Genomic DNA, 25,959 nt, shown 5'->3' on the forward strand with positions numbered 1-25,959 from the left:
AACTGATGCTCAAAATGTGTTTTTAAAATTTACGCCCCCTAATGGTTGAAATAGGAACTAATTATGGGCGGGGTTTGTTGTATTTAGTAACCAGGTATATGTGTAATTTTCATAGAAATCCATTCACACGCTTAGTTAATATAGATGAAAATGTGTTATCCAGCATTTTATAGGTGGCGCTTCTTGAGAACCAAATGAGTTACATAGTTATTTCAAACATCAATACAAGCGTCTTGTGAAGGGCTAATGGCCACTCGCTGGAACCACGATTCTATCTCCAACGGTTAAGGAGCTAGGAGCAAATATCTCACATTAAAAATTTGGGGGCGCATTTAAGAGCCCCTAAAGCCCCGAACGGTTAATCTCAGAATAGGCATGCAATTGACTTTTTTAAACTCCAGGCTGTTATGAACACCTTTTGTGCTTGCTCGAAGCTGAAAACTCAAGGACAAAAAATTTTCTCACAGTACCTTTTCGATGTCAGAATTTTCAAAAGTTCAGCTCCCCTGGTGGGTGAACAGGTTGCCCAATCACAAATCTCTGACAGTTACATCAAGGTACATTCATTCGGTACATCTCACGAAAGTTTCAAGTAAATTCATCAAGGGGTATTGTAACGCCAGCAGAATATAAATTCATTCAGGCTCTCTCGTATAGATAGCTGCACTAATATTCATCAGCTCTATTCAGGGAAGATGATGACCTCAATCACTGCTATACCAGCTGCATGTAGAGCGCCTTATCAGTTGCTATGTTTACCACAGACGCGGTCTTTGTATAGAACACATATAGCACAGTACAGTGAGTGACAATCATATGATCATAGTATACGCACACATACAAAGATGGATACTGTTTGAATGGGGCTTAAATTTCGATGTTTAGAGGCTCGTAGTGAGTTAAAGGCCGACTTTGAGTATAAAAGGCCCATCATCTGTCAGACATGGCAGTATCTCTGAACCCATGGAGCAGTCAAGAGCTCCAGCATTGAAACTGGTATTTCCCTAATATCTCTGTCAGTTAACCGATTTGGACCCTCCTTTTTGTCAGGGATATGTGTAAACATGTAATATAGTCATATCTATGGCTTAAAATTTTGTTTAAGTCTTCCTTCATGCATAAATTAGCAATTTACTTAGTGCATTCTTCAAATTTTCAAATCTTTGAATGACAAGCTGGGAGGAGTTATTCACCTCACTACAGAGAGCACAGTGGCCTGTAGTCATAAACCTATATAAACAAAACAGTTGCAGCTCTCTATTGCATAATTTTGGGGGTAAGTAAACTTTTAACCTGAAAGTTGTATCAAACTGAAAATTTATATATCATCTTAACTCCTCATCAGTAACAATGTGTGAAAATTTCATCAAAATTGGACAAACATTGAATAAATTGAAAATACAGATTCTATGTTCATATCCATTATTACTGGAGGAATTCTCATCAAAAAACATCTACAAAATCAGCGAATTCTAATTAAGAAGATTACTATGACCAAAATGATATCAAACATATACGAACAATTTTTTTTTTAAATGTCACTGATACTGTGTGATACACGTGTGAGCCAGATGTGTTCCAGTAAACACTTTAAACAAACTACTGCTTGCTAGTTGCTAGTGGGATGTGGCCTGCACTGCAGATCTCAAGTACCAACCGTTTAAGTCTGCCTTTAACAGTTGAGTTCTGATTAATATTATGTACCGGTACAGCATTTGTCAAGGCAGCATAGTACTTGTGATACATCACGGTTTCACCGACAGTGAAAGTAAGTTGCAGTAGTTTATATTCTTTCAGTAAGATCCAGTGTGAAAAAGAGAAAAAATAATAATAATAATAATAATAATAATAATAATAATCAGTACAATTACAATAGGGTTTCTGCGAAAGCAGCAGAAACCCTAAATATAGCTGCAAAGCAGCGATAACGGGGTTTTCTGCACAGCCTTGTTCGTATTCTTGATCTTGTCTGGATGTGTCGACCAGCGAATGCGTGTATGCTGACGCAGCCCCACTATGCTATGAAAATGAAGGGAATTTAGAATCCTGTTCAACACGGTTGTATAAAAGGAAGGTCTACAAACAGTCAGTTGGACTTACTTGAAACCATGGATGATCGGACCAGATGGTTTTTCGACTCTGGAATATCGATTGTTAGGCCTTAATTAGTCTTTATAGATTTCGAAAATGTATTTGATAATGCAAGATCTGGCTCAACATTTTTCTATTAACGAAAAAGGTGACCAAAATCAATGGAAGTGTATGTGTCATCTTCACCAGTGGAGTAACACAAGGTAGTTTCCAAAGTCGCCTTCTCATCATTGTCAAATGATAAACAGAATAATCCAAATCTACAGGACCAGTGAATTTCCAAAACAAGACTTTTAATATTTAGAGTAGTTTATCTCCTGTGGATCGGTAAAGTGTAAAAGTATACTGATGAAGAAAATGGGTAATTGTTAAAATTAGTGTTTGAAAACCATGGCTGAATGTGAATTTTTGCGGTAATATATTTGTTTATTTATACTTTTGATAATCGAAGTGACGAGCAGCCTCCCATGGATTTCAGGATGACAACTCAGAAGAATTAGGAACAGTTTAACACTCATACACTGGATAAACTTTGATACTCACAAGAGCAAGCTTTCACCTACATTCTGTAGGCATCGTCAGGCTTAAAGTGACGTCATCAGATGTTGTTGATGTTGGCGCGCGGGGGCCTTCACAGACCAGTTGACGAGATCCGGCTGTGACGTCACATCAACAACATCTGATGACGTCACTTTAAGCCTGACGATGCCTACAGAATGTAGGTGAAAGCTTGCTCTTGTGAGTATCAAAGTTTATCCTGTGTATGAGTGTTAAACTGTTCCTAATTTGGATATTCCTGGATAGTAAAGAATGTTTAATGAACTCAGAAGAACACGTCGCCTCATTGAATGGGGTCCAATTTTCGATGTTTCCAGCTTTTATAACGTCGATTCATAAAAATGCCGAGGGAGTATTTGTAGATCGAAATGAGCTAAAGGATATTATTTGGGTTGTATCGGAAACAGCGGTAAGGTAAAAAAGCCCATGTACTTTCGAGGAAAATAGTGTAAAAATGGGAAAAAAGAATAAATCACGTGAATATTAATAGGGTTTTCTGTGCACCCATGCTTATTTTGGTAAATAAAACGTGCGTGTGAATATGCCGATGAATTTAACGCAATACTTATTTGCACTTAGAAAACACCGAACAGGTGAATTAGTAGTGTTTTGTTTGCACTTCGTCATGATGCTCTGACATCCTACGGCTGTGGCACGATGTCGTTCATTGCGGGGTGGAATCGGTTTTGGTCTTACTGATGGAATTGTCTGTTAAGCGGCTGGTGCGGTACCGCGGTTCTGTCGCGATTTGGATCATTTCTTTAATCGGGACCGAATCTACTTGTACCATACAAATTGCACCCCTACATCGTTATCTGATGTAATTTGAACTTTGTCAAGCATCTCATATCTCAGAAGGCTTTGGTTAACCTCTTGGCCCATGGGCAATTATTATCTTTTGACTTCAGTTTGTTATTCCATACATTATCTTGAAAACATAGATATTTGAATTATTTCTCTTCTAATTCGAATTTGAAATAAGCATCCATGTGATGCAATAAACGATTTGTTTTGGCTTACAGTAATTAAGCAGGATGGAGAAGGATGTCCAAATCCAAACAACCCCCTCCCCTTGTCTTTCACAAACCCCTTCAATCTTGGACATTTTTTATGGACAGCCCCATATCAACGTAACTGAGTACAACCAGGCTGGAACCAGGGATCATTCATTGCTTACCAGTTGTAAGCTAGAGTAAATTGACACATTCAAGCAACTGATAGTACCCAGCCAGTTCCTCCCATATGCCAAACACGCCCTTGTAACTAATTGTGTCCAGTTACCTTTTGGATGAACGCTAGGCTTTAGAATTTATTCAGTCATTATTTTTAGATTGAAGGAGAACCGAGCATTCAGAAAATGAAGGAAATAAGTAGTGCAGAGAAAAATCGGATCGATGCACAGCAAAAAAATCTTGGCAAAGTTGGATTACAGGATAAAGCTGACATTCTTCAGAAAGCAACTCAAACTAATGATGTATGTATATTGTATGCAAATAACAATAACTGATGTCCCTGCTGTTCATCTCACTTAATAAATGTAAAATTTGTGTAGATTTCAGCTCCAGATGATATGTTGAGAAGTGTTCCTGTTCCAAATGTTGATTGCATTAAGTTCCACCCAATATCTCCAAGCAACAATCATGAGATGGGTTCAGCTGTAAATGATAAGTTCCCACTGAAGGGGCTTCCTCTCATGATGCAACTTGATGATATCCACACTAATTTTGTTGAAGTAAGCACTGTCGTGTATTTGTTTAATTTCAATTTCTTTTGGTGTTAGTCCCTGAGTTTATTCAAGACAATGAAATTGGAAGGAAACCTAGTGATTTGTTATTTTATTAGCTGTCATATCTATAACATCTATAATTACTGTCTAAGTATTTCACATAGGATCATGAAATCTTATTCAGATGTGGAGTAGGGCTAGTAACTTTTTATTTTGGTGAACATAACTTAGGTTGCTGAAGTTTAAATCGTGGCCACCAGGGGACCACATTGGAAAATAATGTCAGCGCAAGAGCCTTGATTTCTTGATATATTTTGGTACACAGTTAGGAACTGGCCAAGGTACATTCCTATTTAAATTCAGGTTGCTGTTGTTGGTTTACCTTTGTCAGCAGTATGAGGTTGGCATTGAGCCAATTCATGTAAAATCGCGGTACATTTTTTATGTGAGAATTTTTTTCATTGGTTCTCGGGTTAAACGACGTACAATCGATGCGATTGAAAACATGACAAACCTCCGTCGATGACATGGTCAACTCTGTTTAAATTCGCCGAAAAACTGTTTTTTGCGGGAAAATTCTTAGCTCTTGCGTATAAAATTGCAATGACGTCGATTGGGGGGCGTCGTCTCTACGAGCGAATGTGATTGGCTGTTTTTGGAATATACGGGTTATTCCGGCACTACTAAAATAATTATGGGGAAGCCATTTATGGCAAACGTTTCATTGGACTAGGTGCCGTATATGTGCGAATATTAAATCCTCATTGCTGGTGAGAATATGATTATTTGACATATCAGGGTGACATATCTGAAGTGAATAACTTAGTATTTCTGTATCATATTTGTACCTATGCTTATTTTGTTACCACAATCAATTGAAAGTTGTACCTCATGATATATTCAATGATTGTGGTCAGTTTCAAGGTCATATGTTATTCCATATAGTCACCAAGGGGCGTTGATAAGTAGAATAGCTTAGTATTTCTGAATTATATCGGTACCTAGACATATTTTGTTACCATGATCAATTCCAAAGTTGTAACTCACCAGGTCACCAGGTCACCAGGGGCATTGAATAACTAGAATAACTTAGTATTTCCATATTATATTGGTAACTAGGCATAGTTTGTTACAGCAATTGATTACAAAATTGTAGCTGCTGACATGTTCTATGATTGTGGTGAGTTTCAAGGTCATTGGTTTTGTAAATGGCCACCATGGGGCGCTGAACAATTCTATAACTTATTTACATATCATATTTGTACCTGTGCATGTTTTGTTACCACAATCAATTGGAATATTCTAGCTCATGACATGGTCAATAATTGTGGTGAGTTTTAAGCTCATTAGTTTTTAGCCCACTTGGAACTTTAGTCCCAGCGGGCTATTGCGTTCACTTTTTGTCCATAGACAGAATCCAGTCATTTTGGGAAGTTTTGAAGACGCTTCATTGTAATGTCTTGATATTTGGGTTACACATGTATCTACCCTAGACACATCTTCAGCCCAAAAACTGGCCCTGTCAGAACCAAGATGGCCGACTGGCAGCCATTGTTGTTCGCCAAAATCAGCACTTTTTACACATTTTTGAAGTTTTTGAGGGAAATTTTGAAGACGCTTTGATCAATTACCTTTGATCAATTACCTCAATTACCTTTTAGTGCCCAAAAATGTCAATTTTGGCCGAAATTCTGGGTCCTGTAGCTTCATACTGGTTCGCCATTTCTCATTGCAATTTGTGATGGGTATTCTTTGGAAAGAGATGTTTTATACCTGAGACAGGTATTTTTTGATCAGCCAATTATGACGCAATTGGCGGCCATATTGGTGTCATCAGTACTCATTCGTAGGTGGGAAAAAGTTTTTCGACATTATATTGATACTTAAGCATAGTGTGTTACTACAATCAATTGGAAAGTTGTAGCCCATGACATGTTCTATGATTTTGGTGAGTTTTCAGGTCATTGGTTTTTGTATATGGCCACCAGGGGGCATTGAATAATACAATAACTTAGTATTTCTATATTACATTTGTACCTATGTATATTTTGTAACCACAATCAATTGCAGAGTTGTAGCTCATGACATCATCTATGATTGTGGTGAGTTTTAAGGACATTAGTTATTCTATATGGTCACCAGGGGGCGTTGAATAGTAGAATAACTTAGTATTTCCTTATTAGATTGGTACCTAGGCATTTTTTGTTACCATGATCAATTGCAAAGTTGTAATTCATGACATGTTCTATGATTGTGGAGAGTTTCAAGGTCATTGGGTTTTGCATATGGTCACCAGGGGTGTTGAATAGTAAAGCAACTTAGTATTTCCATATTAGATTGGTAACGTGGCATATTTTGTTATCACAATCAATTACAACATCGTAGCTGCTGAAATGTTCTATGATTGTGGTGGGTTTCAAGGTCATTGGTTTTTATATATGGGTCGAGGGGCGTTGAATATTGATATTGTTAGATTGTTATGCATTTGAAACCACTTCTCAAGTGGGCACGGTGTCCCTAGGCCCTGGACCCCTATTTGTATATCGTTACCAGGGGGTGTTGAACGATACAATAACATAAGTTTTCCCTTTTTATATTGGCACTTAGGCATATTTTGTTACCATGATCTTTCATAATTTTCTAATCCATCGAAGATGGGTATTTTTACTTGTTTATAATAATATTGATAATAATGTTGATAATAGTGCTTGCTTTATCGGCGATCTACATTGTTCATATGTATGTATTGAAATATTTCAATAAAACGTTTTATGTCTTTTATCGAATTATCGGTGATAAATTCTTATCACTGTTCAGCACGTCAACTTATCAGATTAAGATTAAGTTCTTAATAGAACACGTCAAGATTTTTAGTAATGTGATATTATCTAAATGCTCCATGAATGCATGTTGAAATCAATTAACATTTATTGAGTACACATGTTCAGTTTCAAAGCTGGATCACATCAAAAACATGGTTTAAGTACATACGCATAAGTGCCATATGCCAACTGGTTCATGCAACTCCCAACGGAACTACGAAAGCACCAGACAAGGTACATCAGTACTTTTTATGTGGTAGCCCTTTTGGATCCACATATGCCAGATATGTGTCACACTCCTTCAAAATATTCGTATGTTATAAACTGATAAGAATTATTTTGGTGAAATCTTTGTGCGCTTCCGAGTGCGACATTTAAACCAGCAAGGCAGAAACCTGTTGTCGCTGCTTTGCAGCTATATTTATGATTCTTATTGACTATTCACCCATGGTTGTTTCATTGATTATTTCAGTTTGATGTTCTTATGAATACAGAATGTTTACCGGATGACCTCAAACTGTATCTGCCTTTATTTACTGAGATATTACTTGAATCGCCAGTCATAAGGAATGGAGGTAAAATGTACCATACATGATTGATTTAAAAATCAATAATGAGCTACAATTCTGAGCTAAAGAAATTTTTTGCCCACTGAAGCTAATTTCTGAAGTGAAGTTAAAAGTGGTAACTAACTGTTGATACCTAAGCATATTTTGTTACCACCATCAATTGGAAACTTGTAGCTCATAACGTGTTCTATGATTGTGGTGAGTTTCAAGGTCATTAGTTTTTGAATATGGCCACCAAGGGGCATTGAACAATGCAATAACTTAGTATTTCTATATCATATTTGTACCTATGCTTATTTTGTTACCACAATCAATTGAAAATTGTGGCTCATGACATATTCGATGATTGTGGTCAGTTTCAAAGTCAAAGGTTATTCCATATTGTCACCAGGGGGTGTTGATACATAGAATAGTTTAGTATTTCCGAATTATATTGGTACCTAGACATATTTTGTAACCATGATCAATTCCAAAGTTGTTGCTCATAACATGTTGCATGAATTAAGTGAGTTTCCTGGTCATTGGGCTTTGCATATGGTCACCAGGGGGCGTTGAATAACTAGAATAACTTAGTATTTCCATATTATATTGGTAACTAGGCATAGTTTGTTACCGCAATTGATTACAAAATCGTAGCTGCTGACATGTTCTATGATTGTTGTGAGTTTCAATTCAAGGTCATTGGTTTTGTAAATGGCCACCATGGGGCTGAACAATTCTATAACTTATTTACATATCATATTTGTACCTGTGCATGTTTTGTTACCACAATCAATTGGAAAATTCTAGCTCATGACATGGTCTATAATTGTGTTGAGATTCAAGGTCATTAGTTTTTGTATATGGTTACCAGGGGGTGTTGAACGATACAATTACATAAGTTTTCCCTTATTATATTGGCACTTAGGCATATTTTGTTACCATGATCAATTGAAAAGTTGTAGCTCATGACTTGTTTGATGATAATGGTTAGTTTCAAAGTCATTGGGCTTTGCAAAAGTAATTTCTTTCGATTTGGTATTTTTGGTTTAATTTGTTTGAAGTAAAAAAATACAATTAGCCAAAGACTACAATTTTTGATTTTATAGTTTTTTAGCCTGAAAGACATGGATTTCTTAATGCTTTGCCCAATAAGCTGAGACCCTCCATCAGGAGATTTTAATTCACGGATTTGTCGATTGTCAGTTTGTCTTATTTGACGATGTATGAGGCTGACAATACGCGCCTGCCGATGTGTAAGTGCTGTGTATACCCGGTACCATCATCGCCGAGTCACTGTGCTATATATATTGACTCGCTCTAGTGATTATATATATACAAAATAGTTCTAAATAGATTATTGGAAGTAGATAATGATCTTCAGGAGCATTAGAGTGACATAGTTCGGACAGTTAGATCGTGTCCATCCAATAAGCCAATCATGATATTTTGGGGTAAAAACTGAGGCTTATTATCCAGAAAATACTGTGCGTATGTATTTCGTCAGTCTGACATTTGTCCTGAGGGCAACATCTCGCATTTTCTAAAAACTTCAGTGAGCATGGGCATTTTTGTGTTCTTCGGTTCAAGCTTGCTACGACCACATGGCCTATTTCAGCTAATCACTACTCTCCAAGGATTCAGCGTAAATGAAAGGCTGAATCCAAGAACATGTCTATCGCACTTTTGAGCCCAAACGTCTACTTTTATTTAGTAGCCACTTGAGAACAATAAGCAATTAACGATATCGGCTACTTTTCCAGTAGTATACATTTCAAAACAGTCACTCTGAAATTGTATTCCTTTCAATTTGTTCTGTTTCGAAGAGTCTACTATAGAAAAGTGACCATTTTTTAGCATCTGGTTTCGATAGTGCACACAAGCAGTAGAGGTGACTGTAAAACCACCCGTCTGTAAACAGTGACTTTGTGATAGTAACTCCTACCATAGCAGCTACTCACAGAACACATTGTTCCTAAAAGTCAACTATTGAAAAGTGACCATTTTGAGATGGCTTGGTAATTTCCTGTTCAAAATAGTAGCATCTGTAAAAGATTTGCAGTGATATGTGACAGCTTCAAACGTACCGTTAAACCCTATATGCTTTGGGTACAGAACTCTGTATGCTTTGAATACAGTTCTGTGAAAAGAAAATCAAAGTTTTTAACTAAGAACTAAGAATCCTCTTATTTATATTACGCTCAACAAAATGGCAATATCCAATAGGAAAACTATTGATTTATATAACATCATCATGGATTAATACTAATACATATGGTATAGTACCAGACCTAATTTCAGGGGCGGATCCAGGGGCATGTTGTGACCATGTCGACCAATAAAAAGGGCATATATTCTTAATTTAGGGCGGAAAGGCATATCAGCAAAATTTTTTAAATTTTACTATCATTAGAGCTTTCTGAGCATCTCTGAGAGGCATGAAGTCAAGAAACATAGTTCATATATCTAGGAAAAATATCTATTGTGTATCTCGGGTGGTTATAATGTCAAATTTTGATACAGAGAAAAAAATAAAAAGGCACTTTAAAATTCCATCAGTGTCAGGCGACACGGTTGACACGGTCTAAATCCGCTCCTGAATTTAGAATTTAATGATTTTTGTTATACATTTGCGATAATAAAACATTCTGGTGCGTTCATAAATCTTTGATTTAGTAGAAAAGACTGATAAAAGAATAAATTTGTCTCTTAGGCTTAGTTTGTTTTTAAGGATATATGAGAGAGGAATATACAAATAAAATCATATGTTCATAAAATTAATTCTATTTATCTCATTGTCTGAATGAAGACTACACAAAATATTCCGAAAAAAATGTATCTAAAATACTAAGAATTAACCTTGAATTTATTGTTTATTTTGATACCTTGAATTTATTGTTTATTTATTGTTTATTTTGATACAAACGATTTTTAAGTAATCCATGCTATGTTCACTTTGTCACACTGTTCTCTGCTTGTTCGTTAGTGAATATTGAATCATTTTATCGCTTGCTAGAAGTTATTCCCTGATCTTATTTCATAATTATACAGTTTGGTTGAAATGAAATTACCACCTTATTATAAAAGATCGCACGATAAGCGTATAAAAGTGCGGTGTTGAGATGTTCACGTAATTTTGAAATCAGCAATTTCATTTGATAGAGAAAACTTCGTTTGGCTTAAGAAGTGAAAAAATATGATAGGCTGTAATTTCAGTTTCACATACTTTCTACTTTGTTAAGTAAATTGTTTATATAGGTTATCAAAAACCCAGCAGCAGCTATTGGTCAGCAGGTCACTTTCACTGGCTAACTAGACAATGATTGATGAATGAATGAACAAACTGCATTGGCCACCAAAAGACCACGAACCAAAAGTTTTACCGCTTAGTAGTAAAAAACTTAGCATCACAATATCTCTATTTGACTTTATTTCAAGGTGCCAATAAAATAATATGCCAAAATGTACAATGTTTGAACTTCGCTGAATCGATGAACTAATGAATCGCTGAATTATAAGATAATTATCAGTTTTTTCCAACTAACCTCTTTTTCACAAATGGTCGTAAAATAATTACTACTAATATGTGATGCCAAAATGTACAATGTTTGAACTTCGCTGAATCGGTGAACCAATGAATCGCTGAATTATAAGAAAATTATCAGTTTTTTTCCTACTTACCTCTTTTTCACAAATGGTCTAAATAATAACTACTTATATGTGGCACCATATTCGACGAAGAAGTGCATTCAGAGTAAGAATAACGTTACCAATACTTGAATTTGGAAGCGAATGCAGGCTAGAACCAACAGAGGTAGGATTTAAGGTGCAGATATACAGGGAATCCCTATCATAGTGACCAACACGGTTGTATATCACTTTCGTGCCGAAAAATGAATAATTTTCGACCTAAACGACTACAGGACCCAAAGAAGTAGAATAAAATACAGTATAACCTCTCTATAGTGAACGCTTGGGATTCCGGAAAAATGTTCACTATAGAGAGGTGTTCACTAAATAGAGGTAGCACATATTTGCATCACACCACCTACCAGCAGTTTGAGTAACTACTCCCAATATGAAGCATTAATCCAAAACCAAGTAAAACACACAGACTTAATTACTTTTAAAGCATTATACACTATGATTTTATTACCTAATGATAAACATATTTGCACAGGAAATCTTTCAGAACTTGTAACTTTTCATTCAGAGAAAGAATCTTTCGCTTAGGTGCCATACTGGCAAATGAAAAATTCCCATCATATAGCTTTATTTATATGCCATGGAGCAAACTAATATGTAGTTAGGCCTATGCAAATCCTTTTGATTTAAGAAAAATTAGTCAAGACATAGCCAATTCAAAATTATCAAACGATAGTGATTACTTAATTTAGCTTAAATTGAATTTTTGTAAATCCTTTTGATTTAAGAAAATTTAGTCAATACATTGCTTCATATGATCCAAGGATTGTTATCATAATTCAGTTTAACAAACATTCAGAGTAAAGTATTCATTTAACAATAACAACTGCCCATTCATAATTATAGTCACAAATTCACCTAATTAGTAATTGCCTAAGGACTATTCGAGACAATTAGCCATTGAATGAGTTATGAACATATGGTATTATGATGAACACCTATACTGATAACAATGAGTCTACTAGCAAATTTTGACTGTCTAGACATTCTGGGATAGGGCCACTGTTCACTATAGAGAGGTAAAATGCTCATTTGGTACCAGAAAAAGTGTTCACTGTTCACTATAGAGAAGTGTTCACTAAATGGAGGTTCTGTTTAATTGAAAATGAATAGGGAAAATTTGGTTCCGGGCAAAAACTGTTCACTAAGGGAGGTGTTCCTTAAATAAAGGTGTTCACTAAGGGAGGTTTTACCGTACTCTAATCCATTAACTGTAGATAAATGAAGAAATTCCACAATAGAATTTTGTATCATGAAATTTATCAAAGTTAAACCACTCCGTTTCGGCTGTTGACTGACAGCCATCTGACTAAAAGCCCTTCTCACTAGGAATGCCTACATTTCACCTGATGATGGCTGTTAGTCAACAGTCAAAACGTTGCGGTTTCACCTTAACAAATTTTATCATATTAAAAATTCTATTACGGGATTTCTTCATTCATGACCACTGTGACGGTCACCAAAGGCTGTTACTGTAATCCAAATGAAATCTTGAATACCATACAAAGTTTCTTATTGCTATTAAATTCGATCAAATATGGGCTCAATTTAGTTGATTTCTTTAGAATGTTTAAAATCCACATGGATATATATAGGATATTTTGTTAAAGAAAAAATCAATGATTCAGCGAAATTAGAATTCAGGGAAATTTGAACACCCCAAATGCACATTGTAATTTAAGATGCAAAGAAATCCAGGTTCCCGCTGAAAATAAACTACCATTTCAATAATGAGAGGTTAGCCTGAATGTATGATTGCGCTTTTAATTCAAGAATTTAAATCAAAAGTAAAAGCCGACCTATGCTTTGAAATAGCTGCATTTGTTAGAATTGTATTCTTCATTGAATTATATCGCCATGAAAAGGAAATTTCGATTTATCTTAAAACTACATAACTATTGACAATTTGTAAACAAATTTAACTCCAATCTCGACTTTTATTGGTTAGAGTTGGGAGTCGCTCATTACATTTAACATCCTCAAAGAGTATCTTCAATATCTTCATATCTTAACTGATTACTCTAAACAGAACTATACCCAAAACTATAGCGTGTCAATGAGTGGAGTTTTCACTATAGTTTCTGAGTATGTTTATATTGTCACGTATCACTGCAAATCTGAAGCATATATCGCTGCAGTGCATTTATAAGAGGGAATCTGGCAAGCGATCTCAAAATGGTCACTTTTCAATAATTGACTTTTAGGAACGATGTTGAGAGTAGCTGTTATGGTAGGAGTTACTATCACAAAGTCACTGTTAACAGGCGGGTGGTTTTACAGTCACCTCTACTGCTAGTGTGCACTATCGAAACCAGATGTTTAAAAATGGTCACTTTTCAACAGAAGACTCTTCGAAACGGCCACAATAGAAAACCAACAGAATTGAAAGGAATACTATTTCAGAGTGACTGATTTGAAATGTATACTACTGGAAAAGTAGCCGATATCATTAATTGGTTATTGTTCTCAAGTGGCTACTAAGTAAAAGTAGACGTTTGGGCTCAAAAGTGCGATAGACATGTTCTTGGATTCAGCCTTTCAAATGTGGATGGAGGTTCATTTATTATGGACTTTCAGTGTAGCGAAGTCCATTTTTGCTATCGCATATGATATCTTCTTACTACCGTACAAAATAACTCATGAATGAGGCTTAGATTCTCTTTAGAAACTTTTCAAAACATGCAATGCAATTATTAAATCTTGGAACCTATTGAATTTAATTGGAAAGCGTTGCTTATATGTTTATTTACAAAGTAGATGTCGTACTCATTTGGAAATGATCAACAAAATATGGGCTGAGGGCAGATGATCAGGAATACAATTTAAAGCTACATAAATTTTCAGACTGAATAAGATTTTCAGTTGTATGTTTTATTTAATTGACTAAATATATTTAAGCCATTACTTATGAAGACTTTGGGAGGCATGCACGTTTGCCATGAATGCTGGGTTCCAGGTTGAGGTCAACTACTTCAAACCCCTGCAAATGAAGACTAACAAAAGGCTAGCCCACTTCACTCTCGGGTTATTACTTTCATTTCCCATAACCAATGTCTTCTAATTTTCAGAATTTGTGCCTCATGAAGAAGTTATCACAGAATTAGCAGCTGATACTCTTAGTTCTGATGCCACTGTTGGTGTTGGGGGGGGTCGTTTTTCCTGTGGGGACTATGCTCAGGTCATAACCCTTAGTCTAAAGGTACGTAGACATAAATTTTAATCCAAATTTTTAGATTTTATTAGTTTACTAAATGGTGCCGACTGATTAGTGTTGCACATCTTCTCCGTTGAATCTATAGCACATGACGCTATGAGTGTTATGTCAAAAGGATTGTTAGAGTTGTAGGGTCATAATTTTTGGTGGTATGGATATCTGGTGTATCTAATTTGGGCCCTGGGGGCTAATTTCCATATGAATTTGGGCATTTCTACAGTGACATGTGACGTCATTTTCGCGTGGAGGCGGACCGCAATACACCCATCTGAATGACATATATACATGTACATATACGTGCTGTAAATGATCCTTGTACCAGTAGGCCTACATCGTATCGCATGAGTCTGAAACTGCAAGTATTTTCTAAGTAGATGCAATCGAATATCGTCCCTTAACACTGTAATCATATTATATGGGAAAATATAGTTTCCATGCGCTAGTAGATAGATACTGAATATTGCGGATGGATATGTGACTGTGTTGCGCCGCCATTGATTTACTGTGACGCGAGTCGAGAGGTAGGTACCGGCATTTTACATTCTTTTTGTGAAAATAACAGGATTTGATTTGTACATTATGTTCAGACTAGATGTCAATAGAGCGTTGAATCGTTTTTTGTCAAGAATAGGAGTTGTCAATGCATATTTAACTGGCAATTACACTGATGATGTGTCCTCAGCGGCACTAGTAAAGGGCCCAAACGTACATCATTTTTAGCTCACTTGAGACTTAAATCCCTGCGGGCTATTGCGTTCACTTTTCGTACGTCGTCCGTCCATTCGTTCGTCTGTCATAGCTTCCGTCCGTCCGTCATAGCATCCGTCCGTTCATAGACGGAATCCAGTTATTTAAGTTTTGAAGACGCTTCAAGGTAATGTCTTGATATTTGGTTTATACATGTATCTACCCTTGACCCAAAAACTGGCCCTGTCAGAATCAAGATGGCCGACTCGCAGCCATTGTTGTTCGTCAAAATCAGCACTTTTTATACATTTTTGAACTTTTTGAGGGAAATTTTGAAGATGCTTTGATCAATTACCTTGATCTTTCGGATGTATGTGAATCCCCCCAGGGCCCATCAACATAACAAAAATTGGGTCGGTCGGACTCAAGATGGCCGTCCTATGACCTTTTTAGTGCCCAAAAATGTTAATTTTGGCCCGAATTCTGAGTCCTGTAGCTTCCTACTGGTTTGCCATTTCTCATTGCAATTTGTGATGGGTATTCTTTGGAAAGGGATGTTTTATCCCTGAGACAGGTATTTTTCATCAGCCAATTATGACGCAATTGGCGGCCATCTTTGTGTCACCAATACTCATTCATAAGTGGGAAAAAGTTTTTCCTCATTGTATTGATACCTAAGCGTATTTTGATACCACAATCAATTAGAAAGTTGTAGCTCATAACGTGTTCTATGATTGTGGTGAGTTTCAAGGTAATTGGATTTTGTATATGGCCACCAGGGGGCGTTGAATAATACAATATCTTAGTATTTCTATATTATATTCGTACCTATGCATATTTTGTAACCACAATCAATTGGAAAGTTGTAGTTCATGACATCATCTATGATTGTTGCGAGTTTTAAGGACATTAGTTTTTCTATATGGTCACCAGGGGGCATTGAATAGTAGAATAACTTAGTATTTCCTTATTAGATTGGTACCTAGGCATATTTTGTTACCATGATCAATTGCAAAGTTGTAGTTTATGTTATATGATTGTGGTGAGTTTCAAGGTCATTGGGTTTTGCATATGGTCACCAGGGGGCGTTGAATATTAGAATTACTTAGTATTTCCATATTAAATTGGTAACGAGGCATATTTTGTTATCACAATCAATTACAAAATCGTAGCTGCTAACAGGTTATACGATTGTTGTGAGTTTCAAGGTCATTGGTTTTTGTATATGGTCACCAGAGGGTGTTGAATATTGAAATTGTTAGATTTTTTAGCATTGGAAACCACTTCCCAAGTGGGCATGGTGTCCCTGGACCCCTAGTTTATTTTTCGCTAGTTCGGCCGGCACTTGCAGGTGATGTTAGGATATTACTAGCTGATATTTCCACATAGACAGTGCTGTTGAATCCAAGATGATGTATTTTTATTGTATTATTTAGTCTATTACGCAAGCGCTTTGCAGTCTTAGTTCATTGACGCTTCACCTTTCTTTGAATGCATTCAGTCATTGCCAAGCGACCACAATAGGCACTGTGCTGAGTGCACTAGCACTTCAGTCATTGATGTTATACAGGCATTGATACATACGTAGTTGTACAACCACAGACGCAATTCGGTTCATTAAAAAAAAAAATGATGAAGTTACCGTTTTTGGCGCTTGGGCTCAATAGATATTCCATTAGAATGTAAGGCTACTTTATTTTCATCCTTGAGTTTATTTATCCAGCAAAAAATACATTAGGCTTAGGCTTTATATAGATCAAGTTTTTTGAAACCCCGGGGTTATAAAAGGCCTAACCCCATTATAATGCCTGCTTAAAATGCCACATCTCTGCAGTTTTACCACTTACCATACACTGATATTAACCCGTCACCATTGACCATGCACTGATATTAACCCTTCACCACTTACCATGCACAGATATTAAAGGATTTGTGACACATAAGTCAGGTTTTGCAATCTTAATGATTAATTTGATAGATGAATCATCGTAGATTGGACTGATATCAATGAAACATTTCTACAGTTTCGCTAACTGGTTTAAATACGACTTTTAATAGAAATTCCAATGATTTGTTGACATTTTACTACATTACCACGTGCGTTGGCAATGACGTCGTCGAATGACGTATAACCGAGAACAACAAACAGAAACAAAATGGCCGACAATAGAGAACGCAGTGATTATTCTTCCGACAATTCATCCTCATCTAGCGAAGTCAGCGAAAATATAAGCGAAAGAGAATTCTCAGATGAAAGTGCACTATCATCTGAAATTGAGGTGGGCGAAACGGGGCCCGATATGGTAGTCTTTAATGCTGCAGAGCCGCCGTATTTGTACGAGCCCGATGCATCTGACGATGACGAGGATGGCGCTAAACCAGACAATAGACCGGATAGAATCTATAGATTAGATGTTCATCGGTTCAATGAATGGTAAGGGATTTCTATTGTTGTTAACAAAGTATGGGGCGACACAATCTAAGGATAGCGGTGGCTTCGGTTGTTAAATTCATCCATCAACCAAGAGTAAAACAGAAGACTTTCTATAGTCTTAAAATTTGTAGTTTTTTGTACAGCCGGTATCTAAGGAATTCAGTATAAACTAAGCCATCTAAAACGGCAATCAGAGACTGCTAGAAAGCCGACCCTTACCCGATATCTCATTCCAGACCAGAAATAATTAGATCCACCTTTCTTTCTTGATTGAATGTTTTAATTTATTTTCACAGGTGTACATGCACCCATTGTCAGATTCTTACAACGGAACCGGAATGTGTGTGTTGCAGTGAGATAGACATTGTTACAGAGAAAATTCGAGAACTCGAAGGATATGATTCCAGGGAATATAAATGCATTACTGACACCGAGGGATTTAAAGGGGTGTGTCTACATGTCTGGGTTCTTCAAACAGCATGGAGTGGTTATAGAAATCAATACGGCAGGAAAGCATTTGAAGGGCAGAACAATGATAAATACAGACATATTGCGTATCGCCAGTTTGTTCGTTGCTGCTGGGGATTCTGTGGACCTAAGATAAGGGTTATTTTACCATCTTGTGTTGTTTCGTGCATCCGGGCACACTTTCCAAAAGACGGTGATGAAGAATTTGCCATTTATAAAGGATTCAGACTGCCAAAACTGGACGACTAAGTGAATTATGTGTGTAAATAATATATAAGTATCGTTATTAAATAAAACGAACACAATTATTTCAGGAATTACAGTTTTTCATTTATCGTTATCTTTATTTTCTACAATTGCAGTTTTTTAGATCTTTTTCTCTTCTGTGGCTGGGTTGGTCCTGAGGATTGAGGCTTCGATTGGACGATATCTGTAACTTTCTTGAAGCGAGACAAATGCTGGTTAACGGCTTCTTCCTTCGTAACTTTCACTCTTCGAGAACTTAAATGAGGTGGAGGAGTACAGCAATCACTCACTTCGACTTCCTTGGTCGCAATCTTTATTGCTGTAACAATGCATTCATCGACATAACCTAAAAAGATATTTGATGAATCAAATGAAGAGGATCCGCTTTCAATTATAGACAGGCTTTAATGATATGTTTATAAACAATTGAGATCGATAATCCAATTGTGACCTACCATATGTTGCTTTGGTCAATATTCTACGAAGTGTGTGACGCTATTCTCGTTGTCATGCAAGATTGCTGTGCACATTCTAAAAATTAAATCATTTTTCATATTTCATGTGACAATATTATCTGAATATTTTATTCATTCCATAAAGCCTGGTTTGAATAATACAGATGTTACAAGTTGAAATAAAAACCAGAAGATGGCAACACTAGCTAGTTGGAACCAAAATAAAACCAGGATTTATAAGTCTCAGGTTCATGTCCCACGGCACTTTAGGTTTATGGAAATTAAAGAAATATCACAGGATAAGCTCCAATTTGTAGACACTAATTTATGAGATGAGTGTTGAGTGTTTTTACAAGTTGAAGCTATTCACAGCTACTTTTTACTAACCTGCTAAGCATTCATAAATACGAAAAGTGTATCATCTTAGGTGCAAAGTGGTTTAACACACTATGAAATGCTTCTACAGAGCTCGTCTGACCATATGATGACATATTTCTGATTTGATTCACTGTTCTGGTGTTTTTCATTATTTTCTCGAGCTCACTAGCGGCATATGTATCTAGAAAAATGGCGAAATATAATATGTACATGTAAAATGCAACTAATCACCCATATATCAAGCCATTAGCTTATGAAAACTTTTGGTTATTATAGATACCTGGTAATATCCATTTTTTTTCTTTTCATAATCTCCATGCATACAGTTTTCATGATTGTTTGAAATATGTTCCAAACAAGTTTCCCACTTTCGTTTAATATCTTCATGGTCCCCAGGTTTTGACGACATAGCGCACCAATACAGGTGAACTCGGATACTTTGAATCCAAGCGTAACCTCATTTGACTAAATGAATAATAAGATTATGTTCTTATAAGTAAGAACTAATACTATTATAAAGGACTAAAATGATATACCACACCTGTATCAGTTCTGATGAAATTATCTTATTACTTTTCAGGTCCATTATCGAATAAGTACAATATTTCGCAGAGTGTCCTGGGCTGTCACACCTAGCATCCCCCCCAATTAGAAGTGCCGATCCTTTGAGGCTGTTGAGTAAAGACTGACGACTTGATTTCCAAACTGAGTACACTGCCTTATGTACAAACTGCGCTTGGTGTCGAAACGCAGTTCTTGTACTCATGCACTGGATCCCTGCCAACCTATAAGCAGATAATCCAATAATGATAATTATCCATATTATAAAGCGATCAAAATGTAAACCTTTTAGTGAATGCTTGATTTTCTTTTTCTTACCTGAGTAGTCGTATAACTTTTGAGGTGAGATTTCCAGTCAGCACTATCAGTGAACTTAATAGCAGACCGGTTATCGGGATACGCTTTACACACGGTTCACTTTGCCATTTCGTTTCATGGTGACATTGCTGACATTTCGTCTTCACGGTGAGCTGAGTAGAAATTACGCTACGAAGGACAGTGTTTTTTCCAGTGACACAAAACGCAAAACATAAACAGTTCCAACAATGCAGATTGGTCAACAATGAATTTTGACCTCTTTTGTAATGGCACATCTGCTTCATCCCTGAAAAAAAATTATACTTATCATAATTATGATATAAGTGTTGTAAAAAAGCACTGTAGAAAATTAAAATCCTACCTCATTTCATCAAATACATTCATCATCAAATTCAGTTGAAGATGATCCATCATGATCTTCACCTGGATCATAATCGGGATCATCGTCGAAGTATTCGTCATCGCTGGATACGTCGGTATCAGTGGTATCATTTGAAGGCTTAAATTTTTTAGGGGTCATTTGTGTGCCAGTTGTTTTCTTCCTTGTTTATTTACCCTGACTCGGATAGTGTCGTCGATTACATTTCGGTCTCCATGCGAGCGTTTGATTACCTTTAACGACAAAAATCTGATAGTGATCAACAATACGCCAATTATTCTCAGATAACCTACAGACTTTTTCACAACATAATTTCTAAAAATCAGGTTGAAAATATAAATAGAATGCCAGAAAATTATTATAGTATGAATTTTTCATGATATAGTGAAATTTACCTTTGGTTTCTGTTTCAATATCTTTCTGTGACGATTTTTCGACAAACTTGGGAGGCCTATCTGGTGATGATGTTGGACTGTTTGATGTATCAGCTGTCGGACTGTATGACGTTTCAGCTGTTGATGTAGAAGGCTGTAACTCTTCGTTAGATACCGTATCAGCTACTAAAGTTTCCACCAACTCTTTTCTTTTTCGTTTTGCATACGTTGGTCTTTTAGTGGTATCTGATTGGCTGTTATCATCGTCGTCATTTATATGAATGGTAGGGATGGCATCTGGCTTCAGATGTAATCTAAATGGAATTCAAAATATGATAGTTACACTTGCATACTAGATTCGGCTTCAAGGTTTAAAGTGTAGGCCTAACATCGACTCCCTCGTCAACAAGTCAGGAGGTCCATTTAGTCCCCAGGGAATCAAATATATGAGCATCTTGTAAAACCAGCCATGATACATCAATTAATTACGACAATGAATGAGTTGGGAAGGCAGTTACTAGACCAGTTAATAGTCAGAAAACATGTCTTAACAAAGCAATGAACAAAGAAAGGACCTGACCCAGTTTCCGTGTACTGAAACACTTTTAAACCTGACCTGATGAAAAGAATGAGATAGCAATACTGCTTTTATTTTAAATAATGTATGTTAAAAGACTTACTTAGTCGCGAATCCTGAAGTAAACATTGAATAGTTCGTAAATGAATCGTTGGTGAAGTGCCTCCCACACAATACACTCGTGGATGAGGGCTTCCATTGTGCTCTCTTTCTGCTCACAAATGCGGTCCATTTACGCGCAATAATCGTATCCCGTGGCCACCAGAATAAAGAGCGATTACTTGAACTACAATTGTAGTAAACACAACGACGAGGCATGATCGAAAAACATAGAAAAAAACAGAATGTTCGAATAATATATCGTCCGCACTAGTCAATCTTTCGTTGTACAATGAGCCACTTCCGCGTTCGTCTTCTCGGTTATACGTCATCATCGCCGATGTTTGACGGAAATGCCCGAAGATGCGCGCTTCAAACGGTGTGCAAGATTTTCCATCAAAATCGCTCTCAAAACCATATAAAGGTTCAATACTTCTAATTTTCATAAATATTTTCGATAATAATTTTATTCATACTAACTAAAACCACAGAAATAATTTAGGTGTCACAAATCCTTTAAACCTTCACCTTACAATTTTGCCCTACCTTAATGCAGTTGCTTGCATACTATAAACCCAATAAAGTATATTCTGCTAATTGAAATTTATGGCTCCTTTCAAGTTCTACATGACTTAGTACATTGGGTTTAAACATTTAAAGCAACAGCAAGTTATACCACCAATACTAACCGGAACAAGTGTTACTATTCACATCAGTTAACTTTCTTGCCATTATTCTTTTCAGATGATGAATATACAGAAACTACAGATGAAAAAGAATCCCACGACTGTAGCACATTTACGTTTGAGGGTGGCAATAAAGAAAAATATACTACTCCCGTTGGTCTCCAGTTTCATGTGTTGTAACTGACAGCTTTGCAAAGGCAAAAATGATAGTGTATAACCAGAATCTTCATTCGGGCAAACACTAGAACTTGAGTGTTTATTCATACATTATAGGAGGCACTGGTCCAAAATAAGTTCTGGTTACTTGTTCCAGTGTTGGGTCAGTCATTCTTCTTTTTATGAGAAGCATGTCATTATGAATCTCATTGTGCCCACGGGCACCTTGTTTACAGTTAGGCCTAATGCCAAATGGGTACCCATAAGACTTGTTATGGACTTTCGCTTTAGCAAAGTCCAAATTGTTATTGCATATGAAACTTTCTTCCTTCGGTACAAAATAACTTCCAAACGAGGCTTAGTTTCTCTTCGGAACTTTTAAAACATTCAATGTAGTAATAAAAGCTCTAACCCTATTGAATTTCATCGGAATCCGTTGCTTATTTATCGATTTAGTTATTTATTTGTTGTTGGAACTACATTTCATTTCGGAAGAACACATGCCATTTTACGTACATTCATGCTTTACACACGTGCCTGACACATATACTCGCTGCTATGTGATGTATTGATCTGTGCATGTATATGAAAAGCACGCCTCGTGCCTGGCCTAGTTAAAGTTTTCTTGGCAACTGCAAATCATTCAACTGCCAGGGTTTGTCGCGGCCGACCGTGAAAAGCAGTGAATTTGGGCTGTAAAATTGGGAAAGAGGGAAGTGAATCTTGGAAATTGTTCAATTTACAAAAATAAATTGTCTATTAACCCTTTCAGTGCGTCTACACCACAGTGCGGTGTATAAGTCAGTGATAGATTTTGCTAGTACACTGCACTGCGGTGTATTGATGTAATTAGTAATTAGTGATTATCTCTCTTGAAAAATGGCAGCACCTGTCAAACATAGTGAAATACTAGTAACTAATGATACACGGCGCCGCGGTGTAGACGCACTATAGTGGTATTCCCGTTGTTCAGCACACTAGGGTGGAATTTTTTTAGAATTTTCAAATTATCTCCAGCACTATAGGGTATTGATTAGTCAGCACTGAAAGGGTTAAACTTCGCACACTTCGTGTTAAGAAATCGTCACACCATGAGCGTGGAGAGTGTTTATTTTAGTCAGTGGGGAAAACCAACTACCGTGTATATTCATGTTGAATCATCTTGCAGTTACGTGTGATGGAGATCGTATCAATAGACACATTTTCATGCAAACTCCTGGATTCAATCACGGGGGACATCTTAGCCTTTATTGATTACTTGGAGCACGGATTCTCTGAAATTCTGCAAAAAACTTCATGCCGAAGATAGGCATATGCGTTTCCATCTTTTTCTTGATATTTTCCGGTGTCCTTATTTTCGATCTATTGTCTGTAAAAAGTCAGTCTTCTCCCATCATTTGATATCAATCCATAATTTTCACTCTTTTTTATTTGTTCTGCTTATAATCTCTTATTTAGAAAACCAATGTTTAATTTTGATGCTGATTAAACATACACTCATGTTAATTTAGGAAAGTCCATAGTAAGAATATCGTTCCTTGTTTATTGTTGCGGCCACTTAGTAACCTGGAAATCTCAGGATTCTCAGGAAGCTATGAATGAAGGATATTGCAAACTGCATTCAAATTCAAAGATCTACTTCGATTTGTCATCCATGCATTTCTCTCTGTGGGAACCTTACATTTTTAGGCCCGCCGTAGGCTGAGCCTATTACTATACAAATGTAGCAAATTTAAATGACATGAGTTTCCAGAGTAAAGGCTCTTTGACTGAGCAACTGAGCATATATTCATACAAATCATTCATTAGAGCATTATCCTGTCTGTCTGTCTGTCTGTCTATCTGTCTGTCTGTCTGTCTGTCTGTCTGTCTGTCTGTCTGTCTGTCTGTCTGTCTGTCTGTCTGTCTGTCTGTCTGTCTGTACTTTGTGTGTAGATGGCTTGAATTTGTTTATAAAATAATCAACGTTACTCATTAGTTCAAGCCACTGTAGCGCGTTACTGCAGCGACGCTCAATACACTCGCTGTGTGTGTGTAACACAGAACACGCTTGTACATGGAAATATGATACGCTCATACAGCACGCGCGCGCTAATCTAGTCTAACGCCTTGCGCGCGATATTCAGCGCTAATGCTGAGAGACTGGGGAGTACTCCGGACACTAAGCAGTGAAAACTTTTGGAATTCGGATGGTGCTGGATCATTCTTAGCAGCTTCAGACGGTCGCTACTCTATACGTAAAAACCAGCGTAAATTAATTGGCCAGCTAAGATTTCCACCCCGAATATATCACTCGAATTTACTGAGTATGCAAGAAACTGCAAGAAATACTGATGACAAAGTCAAAGTTTAACTACATATTCCACAAAACAAACGAGGCATTTTGATGAATAAGTTTATTTTGTTTGGAAAAAAACATCATTTAAACACCGAAATATTATCAGCACACCACGGCAGGTAGCGGTGCATCCACTATTTCTGCAGTGATAACACCACACGCCCAAGATCCGTGTTTTGATCAATGCTGAGAACTAATCTTAAGTAATTAAAGATGGCATTAAGTGTCATCAATGGAACCTGTCATTTTTATGCCCTTACGTTTGCAATCGTTGGAGCCCGGCTATCTTGTATTTAGTTTGCAAAACTGATGATTTTGATATTTTTGATACTTAGTACAACGCGAGTCGATTGCATTGTCAGCAATAAGCCGGTAACCGTTTAACATTTATGTATCTATTACGTCTAGTAATAGATAACGCTTCCCACGGAGAAGATAAGTGTTTTTACCGCCTGCGCATAGACGTGCATCAACAGGCCCACATTTTAATTGTCGAATGGTCATGCGAAGACATGGTATCACAAAAACGTTTTAAGCTTGGGCCTAAATTGCTTTACTATTAAAAAGCTATCATGAATGAAACTATTGAAAGCCACATTCACTCAGTTGCTGAACTTGATTTCAACAGTAACTGGCTGTCCTGGTTTAATATGTACTGCCCTGAAATTTGAAAAGCTTATATAGCATCTTCTGATTTTGTTTGTCCCGAGTAGTTAATGTTCAAGTTTAAGTTGTTTTATGTCATAGCCTCGCGGGATCAAAATTGTCAAGTCCAAAATGTCCATAATTAAACTTGCGTAACTGTCGTTCTTCCACTGGTGAATATTGTTTTCGTGTTCCACTTGGTCAATCCTTAGACTACGGTAGCTATAGGCCCTCAGAGTACAGCTAGCAGTTGGCATTAACCCTTACAATACAATTACCGTATGGCATACAGTACAAATTGGCAAGCTAGCATACCCGTACTATGGTGAAGGCAGCAGCCAGGAAAAAACAATTTGGCTTGATGAAACGGTTCAGCAGCTCGTATATGATGCTGACAGAATGATGCTGGTGACTTGGAATTCGGTAGTGAACAAATTGAGAGTGACAACGAATATGACAGTGCAGTTCAGATGATGAGACTTAGTCAGAAAATA

The 25,959-nt window shown here is 36.7% G+C and overlaps 1 protein-coding gene across 3 annotated transcripts in view; it reads left to right on the forward strand.

Annotated features, from left to right (window-relative positions):
• LOC141915405 (uncharacterized protein C05D11.1-like) overlaps positions 1–25,959 on the forward strand; it is a 184,920-nt gene that overhangs the window by 92,219 nt on the left and 66,742 nt on the right. For all 3 annotated transcript variants that reach the window (XM_074806919.1, XM_074806920.1, XM_074806918.1), the window contains exons 11-14: positions 3,980–4,123; positions 4,202–4,381; positions 7,670–7,772; positions 14,519–14,649. In XM_074806919.1, coding sequence (XP_074663020.1) covers positions 3,980–4,123; positions 4,202–4,381; positions 7,670–7,772; positions 14,519–14,649 — 558 coding nt within the window. The remainder of the gene's footprint in view (positions 1–3,979; positions 4,124–4,201; positions 4,382–7,669; positions 7,773–14,518; positions 14,650–25,959) is intronic.

The sequence above is a fragment of the Tubulanus polymorphus genome, chromosome 1 (assembly GCF_964204645.1).
Source record: "Tubulanus polymorphus chromosome 1, tnTubPoly1.2, whole genome shotgun sequence".
Classification (NCBI taxonomy): domain Eukaryota; kingdom Metazoa; phylum Nemertea; class Palaeonemertea; order Tubulaniformes; family Tubulanidae; genus Tubulanus; species Tubulanus polymorphus.